Here is a 13,300-nt window from a genome sequence, read left to right on the forward strand (position 1 = left end):
CCCCAGGCCCCTGATTGGTTGAGGGGCCCCAGAAGTCCTGACCCTCCCCAGAGATTGATAGGCAGCTCCCTGTCAATCTCAAGGGAGGGGTGGGACTTCTGGGGGCCCCCTGTTGTGCTCCACCACAAAAATGGTAACCGGTGCCATGCTCAGACCACAAAACTGGGGGAGCAGTCACCCAAATTTGGTAGGTCCCTACTCACGTGCAAAATGCTCTAGACCCATCTTTAAGGTTGGGGGCAATTGTGGCTAGAGTTGCCCTTGGAAGAACCATGCCATCAGTAGACCGCAGAACCAGGCAGCAGGGTAAAAATGAAAGATTATCTGTGCAGAAGCTTCATGATTCCACTAAGTTGGGAAGGCAGCGCCCCTGGCTTAAGATGGCTGGTAGGTGGGCCATATATGGGAAAGGCCTCAATACTTAAAATACCACAAGTTTAGGCAGGCTGCTATGACTGCCTAGCTGGCTAAATTCTGCTGTTTATTAGGAAGCAATTCTTGGGGCCATGATAGAGCAGAATTCAGGCAACCGCATATGTTCATTCTCTCTTCTGCAATTTTACAAGAGCAAACTGTGCAAACAACCAACAGCACTTGTAGGTGGCTCTTAGGGAGTCATACCTTTTCTATCACATTTGTGAGCTGAAAAGTTAAAATTTATCATCTTTTCTTCCTTGCACAGATGAAAAGAACAATACCTGGCACTTACAGCACATTCCAAAGAATTACCATTTCAGGGATCTGAAACTGTTATAACACCTCACTGTATTTACTGCTCAACAGAAGATATGGCATTAATTAAATGACCTTAAAAGGTCTCCAGCGCTTCTCAAAAGGCAAATGAAGTTAGGCTGTCAGCGCAATTTTGATGGTCATGCCAAATCTGGTCTGCAATTTGTGTATTCATTTCACTGGAATGACCCTGCCTTCCATCTGTCTATGAAATCAGTGCCATGCCCTCCAGCCAGTTCTCTAAAACAATAACATAAAGGCAGTCCTCAGACTTACAACACAATTGGTTTCTGAGAACCGTGTCTTAAGTCAAAATGTAACTCGGAACCAATTTTCCCATAGGAAACAATGTTATAAATAGGGGATTGGTTCCTGTACCAAGGCCTGATACCCTATTTTCACACAAAATAACCCAGAATTTTGTACAGTACTCAATCAATTATATAAAATAAACCAATGTAGCTATATTACTTATCTATATGTATTTATATTATAAATATACCAGATCTGGGGGTCACACATCCCTCCCCCACCCCCCTATGCTCTCCTGGACAAGCGGTAGGAGCCACTGGACAGGCTGTGGATTCTCCTGCGGCTGCCCAGCTCAGCCACGGCACTATCTGTCTCACCCCAGTACTAGCAGCTGGGGGATCAGCTGGATTAGCTTCGGTTTGAGCTGTGGCTTCTCCCATGGTCGTCCGGCACAGCCCCGGCACTGCCTGCCTCGCCCTGGCAGGGGCAGGCAGGGGAGCAGCCGGAAAAGCTGAGGCTTCTCCCACCACCCATAGCCCCCACTCCCAGAGCCTGGCAGAGCCCCAGCTGGGCAGCATTTGCCCCACCCCCTGTTCCAGCCCCAGTCCCGCAGGGGTCCTGATCTGCCCCCCAACGGCCCTTTCCTTCCCCCTCCCCTTCCACCGACAGACCTGTATCCAGCACTCAGCGTCATAAAGTTGAAACCCATGTTGGAACTTTGAAACCCAGGTGTCAATTTGCAAACGTCGTAACTGCGGTTCGTCATAACTCGAATAGTCGTAAGTCGAGGACTGCCTGTATTAACAAATAGGAAAGTGCTGCTCCTTCCTATACTCATTATTGGTTACATTCACAACTCCGCTGTCAAAAAACTCAGGAATGGTAACTAGAGAAGAGCAAAACGAAAGAATCATTTCATTAAAAAAAATAATAAGAGATTTCAACTCATCACAAGGTGAGCCCTTATTTTTTGACCACTTTGGTACAGACACTACTCCCCAGCTCCTCTCCCCACCCCCAAACTACCAGAAGTGATTACTGGTTAATTGTGTGGCAAGTTTAATTTTAAAAATATTAAGTCTGTTAACCTGTTTTTAAGCACCAGTATCTTCAAGCAAGTGGAACGCACTTGAAGTGTTTTATGGCATGTGCAGAAATCCTGTGCACAGCGCACTGCGCCTCGCTTCCCCTCCAGTGAAACTCTAACCTACAGATACCAGAGAAAAAGGTTTATAAAAGGCATTATTACAGTCAAGCCACTGAATCCAAGAAAACCACATCCTTCTGAGCCTTGATTGCTCTTTACCCAGTGTTTAATTAGTAAATACAGTATATGTCTGCGTCTGGCATTATGCTGCTGCTTGATTTCAGGAAGAAACAGTGGGAGTCAGGTTGAAGACTTTGCAGCTCCCAATACATCCCCCAGCTGCTCCACTTATACTGGTGTCCAAAAGGCTAAGAATTAAACTGGATTCCCAAGTCAATTACTGACTTTGGCTCGTCTCTCCCTGGGTTTTTCCACCAGGAGCCAAGGGTGCCAACAGACGGCAGCAACTCTGAAAACTAGGGGCTTCATTTCTAGAAAAGGCCTCAGTTTCTCCGCAGAGCTGGGTAGCTTGGGCAGCCTGTTGTGCCCGCCTTCAAGCAGCTAGTGGTTTTCAAGCTTTCCAGTCGGGGTGCAGTGTGGTGTGGTGCAGTGCAGGGGGCTCAACGTGCTCCTGGCGGGCTTTGGCCCACACTACCGCCACTCTCTTCCTTAGCATCCTGTCTGTCACTTTCAGACATGGGACACTGGGTTCAATGGACTTGTGGTCTGATGCAGTGTGGTGTTTCTTGCCTGGCCCAAAATGTGGTTTCTTTGTGCCAGCCTGCCAACTGACAGCCCTCCGTGCCCACTATACTAAATATAATGGCTCAAATAAGGAACTGGTTCTTGGGCTCGGATTATGTCTGGAAATTCTGTTTGGACCACTCCACGCCACGCCTCTGTGGCACCAGCGGACTCTCCTGGATATCTCTGACCTTAGTCTTGCCTGGCCCAAAGTGCAGTTATGCCTTGCCAGGCTGCCAACTGACAGGTCCCCCAAGCCACTGTACTAAGTATAACGGCTTGAATAAGGAACTGTTTTGGGGCTGGGATTAGAGATGGAAATCCACCCCACACTATGGCTCCATGGCACTGACAGACTCTCCTGGTCATCCCTGGCCAGATGGTTCTCCGGCCCAAAGCATGGTTTGGCTCTTCCATGCTGTCAACTGAGAGCCTCCCCCCACCACCCCCAGCCCCTGTACTAAGTATAATGGCTTGACCAAGGAATTCTTTTTGAGCTAGGATTAAAGATGGAAACCTTTCTTGGGCCACCCCACATTATGACTCTGTGGCACCAATGGACTCCCCTGGACATCCCTGACCAGAGCTTGCCCAGCCCAACACAGGTTTAGCCCTGCTAGGATAGGATGTCAACTGACAGCTCCCCACAGCCACAATACCAAGGATATGGGTTTGAGTAAGGAACTGGATCTTAGACTCCGAATATGGTTGGAAATCTGTTTTGGGCCACCTCACAGCATGCCCTGGTGGCACCAGGGGACTCTCCTGGTCATCTCTGCCCAGAATCCTGCCTGGCCCAAGACATGGTTTGGCTGTGCCAGGTTACCAACTGACAGCACCCCCCCACCCCCTCCTGTACTGTACTAAGTATATGGGCCCAAATAAGGAATTGGGTTTTGGGCTGGGCTGATGACAGGAAATCCTCTTTGGACCACCCCACACCATGCCTCTCTGCCACCGGGCACTCTCCCAGACACTCATGACCAGAGTCTTGCCTGACCCAAAGTGTGTTTTTTGCTTGCCAGGCTGCCAACTGACAGCCCCCCATGCCCACTGTACTAAATATATGGGTTTGAATTAGGAACTGATTTCTGGGCTGGGAGTAGATATGGAAATGCTTCTTGGACCACCCCACACCATGAGTCTATGGCACTGGGGGACTCTCCTGGACACCCCTGACCAGAGTCTTGCTCGGCCCAGAACGTGGTTTCTTCGTGCCAGGCTGCTAACTGGCAGCCGCCCATGCCCACTGCACTAAGTATGTGGGCTTGAATAAGGAATTTCTTTTGGACTGCAGGTGGTAGAGTCCCTGGATGGCAGCCGTGGGTGAGACTCCCTTCCCCAGTGACTTGGCTAGGAGGAAGCTCCCCAGGTTGGTTTGCCACTGACTGTGACTATGATCCATTTTGAGCTACAGTTAAAGGTTAAATTAAGGTTTTGCTTAAGGAGTACCACTGTTCCCCTTTTCCCTTGTAATAAATAAACTTGTTTTAATTTAACATTTGCTAGCGAGTGAACAGCTTGCTTTAAATTACAGCACCCAGTTTTAAGTTACTTTACCAAGTTTCTGAGTGGCGGCTGGAGGTAAACGTGAAAAGATGTTGAAAAATCCCTAGGGGCCTCTATACACATGCTCCATGGGTGTGGAGAGGAGTGCTTTAAACAGAATGGCTCTGAAAGCCACTCTAATTAAAGTGCCTACAGTGTTACATGTATTCACCATCTCATGCTTCAAAATGGCAGTGGGAGCACTTTAACAAACCTTGTTAAACTTTAGTTAAAGCACTGCCACTGCCATTTTGAAACACCCCTGCTCTGATGCCATGGTATTTATCACATCTGAGAGCAGACTCAATTAATCGAATCTGCTCTCAGATGTGATAAATACCATGGCATCAGAGCAGGGGTCCGTCAAGTGTACTAGTGCCCTATATTTGCATGCAGCCATTCATCCTGCCATCCAGTGCCTGGTGGAAGAGCAACATAAAGTTCTTAAAGGCTAGGTGTCAGCTGGCATGAGGAATGATGTGGAGTGGTCCAAGCAGGATTTCCAGACATAATCCAAGCCCAAAAACCAGTTCCTTATTTGAGTCATTATACTTAGCACAGTGGGCATGAGAGGTTGTCACTTGGCAGGCTGACACAAACAAACTGCATTTTGGGCCAGACAAGACTCTGGTCAGGTATGTGCAGGAGCGCTGCCTAGTGCCACAGAGCCATGATATGGGGTGGCCCACAATGGATTTCCAGCCATAATCTGAGCCCAAAGCCAATTCCTTATTCGAGCCCATATACTTAATACAGTGTCTGAGGGGACCCATCAGATGGATGCATGGCTTTCCGGAACAAACCATGCTTTCCGGGCAAGACCATAGTCAGAGATGTCTGGGAGTGTCCTCTGGTGCCCCATAGGCACGGTTTGGAGTGGCCCAAGAAGGATTTCCAGCCACAATCCCAGATCAAAACCAGTTCCTTATTCAAGCCATTATACTTAGAACAGTGGCTGGGGGCTGTCAGTTGGCAGCCTGGCACGGCCAAACCATGCTTTGGGCTGAGCACGTCTCCGGCCAGAGATGTCCAGGAGTCCCCTGGTGGTACAGAGGCACGGTGTTGGGTGCCCCAAAAAAAGATTTCCAACCATAAACGCAGCCAAAATTAGTTCCTTATTCGAGCCACTATATGTAGTACAGTGGGCATAAGGGGGCTGTCACTTGGCAGCCTGGTAAAGCCAAGCTGCGCTTTGGGCTGGGCAAGACTGTTCAGAGGTGTCCAGGAGATTCCGCAGTGCCACAGGGGCATAGTGTGGGATGGCCCAAGAAGGATTTCCAGCCTAAAACCAGTTCTTTATTCAAGCCATTATACTTGGCACAGTAGCTGAGGGACTGTCAGTTGACACCCTGGCACATCCAAACCGCATTTTGGGCTGGGCAAGTCTCTGGTCAGAGATGTTCAGGAGAGTTCCCCAGTGGCAAATAAGTATGCCATGGGGTGGCCCAAGAAGGATTTCTAGGTACAATCCCAGCCCAAAAGCCAGTTCTTATTCAAGCCTATACACTTAGTACAGTGGGAATGGGGAGTTGTCAGCTGGCAGCCTGGCCCGGCCAAGCTGAGTTTTGGACCAGGCAAATTTCTGGTCAGAGATGTCCAGGAGATTCCCCCGGCAACACAGAGGTGTGCCATTGGGTGGCCCAAGATGGATTTCTGGCTATAATCCCAGCCCAAAAAACAGTTTGTAATTCAAACTCACACACTTAGTACAGTGGCTGGGAGGGTAGTCATTTGGCAGCCTGGCACAGCCAGACCGTGCCTCAGGCTGGGCAGGACTGTGGTCAGGGTTCTTTGGGACAGTCCCGCTGTGGCATCAACAGGAAATTTGGGGTGGCCCTAGAAGTATTTTGCCCCATAATCCCATTTTAATCTGCCCTTCATTTAGGACTCTGTACTTGATGCAGGATATTATTTTGCACATTAATTAGTACATATGCATAGCTAATCAAAGTATCTCGGTTTAGGATGTGCGATTCATTAATAACAAGCATTTATCGGGTCTAGATTAGCTTTGAAAAAGGAACCGGGAATTGGGACCAACTTTAGCCTCATCCCCTGGGTTCTGCCAGTGCCAGCTGCCACCCACAGCCCCCACTCTCACAAGACCCTGCCAAGTCCCTCAGCCCCAACCCAAACTCCCCACTCCCTTCTGGGCTCTGCTGGTGCCCGACCCCCCAGCTGCAGAGCAGCTCCGGCTCGTGCAGGTCGGGGTGGAGCAAGGCCAACCACCGCGCGGCCTGGAGGACAGGCCTGTGCACCCCTGGGCCTGAGCAGTTTCTCCCCGCCGGCCCTGCTGCAGCCTCAGTGTCCCGCCCCGCCCCGGCTGGGGCCCCAGACCGTCCGGACCCCGCACCTTCCGGCTGACCTGCATCCACGTGCTCGGCCGGGCACCTCCCACACCCTGCCAGAGCCGGGCTGTCCGCGTGCGCGCGCAGACCAACATGGTGACTCACCCCTCCCCCCGCCCGTGGCAGTGGCACCGCCGCTTCCGCGTTTTTCCGCGATAAACTGAAAATCCGGATCCTGCCGCTAAGACCTCCGCTCCGAACCGCGCACGCGCCGCCCTCGGCTTTCTGGGAGCTGTAGTTCGACCTAACGGCGGCCATGTTGAAAGCAGAGCGGGGGAGGAAATCCCAGACATTTCGCCTGTACTTAAAAAACCCAGCCGCACGCAGCAGACGCCTCCAAAAAGAAGCCATGTGCGGGAAACCCAGACGCACAGTAACCCCGCGACAGTTGCAGTTTAATCGCTGCCAGCACTTCCGCGTCCGCTTCTGAAACGCGGCGTAATGACGTTGGAGTGGGCGTGACGGGCGCTTCTGCTTCCGGCGACGCGGTTGCCTAGGTAGCGATGGCGATGGCTATGGCGATGCCGGCGCCGATCGCGGACGGGGAGTACACGGCCGTCATCTACGGGCTGATCCGGGCCGGGCGCTACACGACGGCGGCGGCGATCCTGAGCAGCGAGCTGCAGCGGAGCTGCCGCTCCCGGGCCGGCCTCTCGCTCCTCGGCTACTGCTACTACCAGCTGCAGGACTTCGCGGCCGCGGCCGAGTGCTACGAGCAGCTGGTGGCGCTGCACCCGGAGCTGGACGAGTACCGGCTCTACCAGGCCCAGGCCCTCTACAAGGCCGGGCTCTACGGCGAGGCCCTGCGGGCCGCCAGCCCCCTGCTGGACGTGCCCGCCTATCAGGGCCGCGCCTTTCGCCTCCAGGCTGCCACCCACTACGCTCAGGGCGATCTCCCTGCAGCCAAGAGCCTGGTGGAGCAGGTGCTCACGGCTGCGGCTGAGGGGGCAGCGGGGGGCTCCGACGGGTCGTGGGAGGTGCCTGAGGCAGAGGTGAACCTGGGCTGCCTACTGTACCGTGAGGGGCGGCATGAGGAGGCCTGCAGCAAGTTTGCAGGTGCCATGCAGGTGCTGGGCTATTCCCCAGAGCTGTCCTACAACATGGCCCTGTGCTGCTATGCCGCCAAGCAGTACGACCTTGCCGTGAAGCACATCTCTGAGATCATTGAACGAGGCATGCGCCAGCACCCGGAGCTCAGCATCGGCATGACCACCGAGGGCATCGACGTTCGCAGCGTCGGCAACACCCTGCTCCTGCACCGCACTGCCCTGGTGGAGGCCTTCAACCTCAAGGCAGCCATTGAGTACCAGTTGCGCCACCTGGAGGCAGCCCAGGAGGCGCTGACGGACATGCCGCCGAGAGCCGAGAAGGAGCTGGACCCCGTTACACTGCACAACCAGGCGCTGATGAACATGGACAGCCGGCCCACTGAAGGGTTTGAGAAATTGCAGTTCCTTCTGCAGCAGAACCCCTGCCCACCAGAGACCTTTGGAAACCTGCTACTGCTGTACTGCAAGCACCAGTATTATGACCTGGCTGCTGATGTGTTGGCAGAGAATGCCCATCTGACCTATAAACTGCTCACGCCTTATCTGTACAACTTCTTGGATGCCATGATTACATGTCAGACTGCCCCTGAGGAGGCCTTCCACAAGCTAGATGAGCTGGCAGGGACACTGACTGAGCAGCTGAGAAATCTTGCAAAACAGGGGCAGGAAGCTAGGCAAAACCGGGATGCTGAAGCTATCAACAAGTCAGTTAGCGAATATGATGAGACTCTGGAAAAATATGTGCCTGTCTTGATGGCTCAGGCCAAGATCTACTGGGACATGGAGAATTACACAATGGTGGAGAAGATTTTCCGCAAGTCAGTTGAGTTCTGCAATGAACATGAAGTGTGGAAGCTGAATGTGGCTCACGTGCTCTTCATGCAGGAAAACAAGTACAAAGAAGCCATTGGCTTCTATGAGCCCATTGTAAAGAAGCACTACGATAACATACTGCAAGTCAGTGCTATTGTGCTAGCCAACCTTTGTGTTTCCTATATCATGACAAGCCAAAATGAAGAGGCAGAGGAACTGATGAGGAAGATTGAAAAGGAGGAGGAGCAGCTTTCCTATGATGACCCTGATAAAAAGATCTACCATCTCTGCATTGTCAACTTAGTCATCGGAACGCTCTACTGTGCCAAAGGAAACTATGACTTTGGCATCTCAAGGGTAATTAAAAGTTTAGAGCCTTATAACAAAAAGTTAGGTACAGACACCTGGTATTATGCCAAAAGGTGCTTCCTGTCATTGCTGGAGAACATGTCTAAACAGATGATCATGCTGCGTGACAACGTAATTCAAGAGTGCGTCCAGTTTCTGGAGCAGTGTGAACTCTATGGCAGGAACATCCCAGCTGTTATTGAGCAACCCCTTGAAGAAGAGAGGCTGCATAGTGGGAAGAACACAGTTACATATGAAGCCAGACACCTGAGGGCACTGATGTATGAGGTGATTGGGTGGAATATGTAAATGATGTTGGAATATAATCTGGACGGGGCTTTGAATCTTCAGTTTTGTTTTTTTGTTGATACAAATTTAGGCTCTCTAGAACAGTTTGTTTTCTCTTTGATCCACCATATTTGAATATTTTTGTCCTGCTGTTTTGCTGTATTAAATGGAAATAGAGTATTAACAGAAAATTTATGTGATTAATGGCTAAAGCTATTCTCAGTGGTCATGTCTGCACATAACTCTTTTAAATAGGATTAGCCTAACAATTGCCATTTTTAAGGTGCATGTCCACACGTGTGCGCCCTTAATGCACCTTACAAATGTCGATTTTAGGCTAATCGTTCCTAAATCTGATACCTGCGTAAAGCAAGTATGACATTTAGGTGCAAATAGTTGAGTCACATTAGCCCACGTGCATAGACTCTTAATGCGCATTAATGCAGTGTGCGTCAATGGACACACACCGTGTTAGTGCATGTTAGCACATCTGCACGTGGGCTAATACAACTTAGCTATTTGCACCTAAATTTAATGTGCCTTAATGCACATTAGCATGTCCATGTATAGATGCACACCTAAATTGCCTTAATGTGCCTTAAGCAAAGGCATATCAAATTTAGGAACACGTAAATACACATGTAGACATGCCCAGTCATTAGTGTATTGACTTACCGCTGTGTATAGTGTGTTGACTTAAGATCGGACTATTAAGAACTCCATAGAAATCTGTGGAGTTTCTACTGTGTGAATAGTTCATTGTTTTGAAGCTATGTTAACTGTATGTTGTCACTTTGAAATAAGGTTTCATCCTTCTCTTCCCAATTTCCCTCTTCTGAGAAATGCTTTCTTGCATTTTTATTTTTCTATTGAGCTTTTAATATTTTTAAGCCACGTTGGTTATATTTTCTACATATAGAAATTACAGTAAAAACAGAAAAAATGAATGCTCTAATGCAGTGCTGCTCAACCTTTTTCCCCAGCAGGCCACATGGGCAGTGCCTGGTCTAACTGCAGGCTGGATGGTAGTTCCAGTCCAGTGCCCAGAGCCAGTGTGGTAGGCACCTTCTGGCCACACAGAGGGGAGTGGAGGGCAGCCTGACTTGAGCCCTGCCCAACAGAGGGTAAAGGGACTTTACCCAGCCCCATGAGCAGGGGGTGGGGATGAGCCTGGGAGCAGGGGTAAAGGGGACATGGTTTGGCCCTGCAGGGGGGAGGGAAAGTGACTTGAGCACCACTTAGCCCTGTGAGGAGGGTTAGGGGGCCCAGCTTGGCTGCAGTCCAGCACTGTGTTGGGGGATGGGGCATGTCAGTTCCCAGGGCCAGTGTGGTGGGCACCACTGGCCACACAGAGGGGAGGGGAGTGGAGGGGAGCCCTGCCCCGCAGTGGGTAAAGGGCCTTTACCTGGCCTCATGGGGATTGGGAATGGGACATGACCTGGCCTGGGAGGGGGGATGAAGGGGACAAGGCTTGGCCTTGAAGGGCAGGGGGAGGGCGCATGGCTTAAGCAGAACTCAGCCCTGGAGGCAGGGAGGAGTAAAGGGGGCCCAGCCTGGCCCCAGTCCAACCCTGTGGGGGGAGAGGGCGTGGCTTTCCTCCGACCAAGCCTGCAGGGCTTGGGGTTTGGGAATTTGGCTAGGGAGAGGATGGCCATATTAATGGCCATTACTTCCCCGCCACCCAATTTCCCAGCCTATGGGGAGCCCCACAAACCAGGTGTGATGGCTCTATGGGCTGCCTTTGGCCTGTGGGTGGAGATTGAGCACCTGCTGCTCTAGTGCTTGAGCAAGTGATGGGTCTAATTCAGAAGCTGAGATGGCAGGGAGCCGAGTAAAACAGCAGAGAAATGGGAGCTTGCTCTGCTTTTCTTTGTCCAATGAGAGGCGAAAGAAGGCTGTAGTCCTCCTGATTCTGTGGTTTACAATAGCTCATTGCATTGGTGGGAGGAGTATTGCTGCACATTTTAATATAAAATGGGCTGTGAGATTGCTCAGTCCTCACTACTTATAGTCTATCTTCAGAGCTGTCTGGTTAGGTCACTGCTGTTACTTCCCTGCCAACAAGAACTGTTAGATACAGCATACAACCAGTCTTACACTGGTGTAGGGACTCCCTTTTCACTATTAATGCTTAAAATAGCATCTCTTACCTTGTTTGGCACTGGGTATTTGCTCTGTGAGCAATCCCTCTGTCCATCTGCTATCAATACCACTCTCAGGATTTACCAGCCTCTAGTAAAGAGACCATGTGAATGGGTAAATAGACCAGGATCTGCACTGTTCAAAAGTACATGATTCCAACCTCATGCAAGATATATAGTTCCTAAGAAAATAAGAAATACCATATTGTGTCAGACCACAAGTCCATTGAACCCAGTATCCTGTGTCTGAAAGTGACACAGATGGATGCTAAGGAAGAGAGTATTTAATCAGGGGCTGTCCAAACTGATCTGTACTCTTCTCTTATAGCTTACAGCATTATAGAGTCCTAAGAAGTCCTATTTGGAAGGCTGCAGCCCTACTATCATGCGTATTCTGAAGTGGGAGAAAAATCACATTGAAAGTCAATTTTTCTCCTCTTACTAAATGCCTGTCCAAAAAAACTAAAGGGATCTCCTACCTCTTGTGATCTATGTGCAGCCCAGTAGTCCACATATTGGCTGTTCTCTCCTTTGCAACACCTTTCCTTACAACGTGATGCTAAACCTGAAATTTCCTGATTTAGAGTTCTAGATTTGTAGTTTTAATTCATTCCCTTACCTTACATGTCATGCCCTTACACTGAAATTTCAAGTTCAAGAACACTTCGTCAAATTGGAAAACCTGGTTCTTAAGCAATGGCTTATCTGGGGGCAGAAAAAAGAGTTATTTTTGAACAACTTGCCTGTGAAGGTATTTTTATTATTTATGTGCTGTTTATGAAGAACCTGAATGCAGTGAGAGCTGTATTAACATATAGTACTCACCCCCCTCTCCCCCATCCACTCTCTGCTACTGTACCTTTTGTTTTTAAGAGGGGCCAAATGAGTTATCCCCACGTAACCTGCATCACTTCTATAAGATTAGCTGGAATGATGTGTGGATCTTTGTTTAGTGTCATCAGACAGGGCACTTGTAGGAGATATTACACAAGGAAAGCAAATATACCCATTTACTGGGTAGAGGGAGAGGGGCACATTTGCCATTCAAGTGCTGCACCCAAGGACAGGTTAAGCATATTTTCTGAAATGATACTGAGCACAGTTTGGTCCCATCTGCACTTGTAGTTAAACTATTTTCAGCTCTGATCTCATCTGCACCCATTGTCAACAATAGGCAAATTTCCTAGTATAGATGGGATAGAGAGTAACATTTGGCACTGTGTCCTACATGTGAGGATTGCATAGCTCATTACAGGTCTGTGGAGGCATCCAGGTTTCCCTGTTACACTTGTATTAAATATTATCCAGTACTATTTCCATATGAAGAGGAGATGTATGATTTCAAATCTTGTTCACCTTCATGGAGCACAGCAGCAGGCAGTAAAGTATGTTTCTAATTTATAGTGGAATGGTATTATATATTATGCAGTATAAACAGCATGACCTTTAAAAAGTTTTTAAAAGTCACTCCACATAATAGAAAATGAAGTACAGACTGTGGGCAACGACACAGGGAACATCCGGGCTTTGTTTAATATTCATTGCGCGTGTTCTGTAAAAGTCAGTGGACATTTAAAAAATTTCAATTTGCATATTTGTGTCAGTGCAAATGTTGAATGCCTTCTGAGCAATTTAAAACAGAACAAAGAATGATTTAGAGCTTTACTTGTGGCTGACTATTTTATGATGTTTACATGCTCTGTTTCCATACCACCTGTATCTAAATGTTCAGTATTATGCGACAAGCTGTACCAACCACGCGTAGAGTTTGTCCTTTCCCTCCTCCACAAAGAGAGGCCTCAAGCCACTGGAGCATAGAAGGGGGATTACTGGCTCTGCTACATGTTTCTTATCCAGCTCAAATTCAAAGGAAGCATCTCTATAGGGTCCAAAGTCCCCAAAGTAAGGAGGGTGCAATCAGGAAGTGAAGAGGACAACCTCACACTGATG

General features: G+C 49.4%; 1 protein-coding gene across 1 annotated transcript; it reads left to right on the plus strand.

Annotated features, from left to right (window-relative positions):
• Positions 1 to 7,214: 7,214 nt before the first annotated feature.
• IFT70B (intraflagellar transport 70B) lies at positions 7,215 to 13,015 on the plus strand. The gene has a single exon (XM_006271089.4). The coding sequence runs from the start codon at positions 7,215 to 7,217 to the stop codon at positions 9,228 to 9,230; it is 2,016 nt and encodes a 671-aa protein (XP_006271151.2). The 3' UTR covers positions 9,231 to 13,015.
• The last annotated feature ends 285 nt before the right edge of the window (positions 13,016 to 13,300 follow it).

Source organism: Alligator mississippiensis, chromosome 4, assembly GCF_030867095.1.
Source record: "Alligator mississippiensis isolate rAllMis1 chromosome 4, rAllMis1, whole genome shotgun sequence".
Taxonomy (NCBI): domain Eukaryota; kingdom Metazoa; phylum Chordata; order Crocodylia; family Alligatoridae; genus Alligator; species Alligator mississippiensis.

What these genes read in the sequence shown, in the direction of transcription:
- IFT70B (XM_006271089.4), top strand. Translation starts at nt 7,215, where the DNA reads ATGGCGATGGCTATGGCGATGCCGGCGCCGATCGCGGACGGGGAGTAC.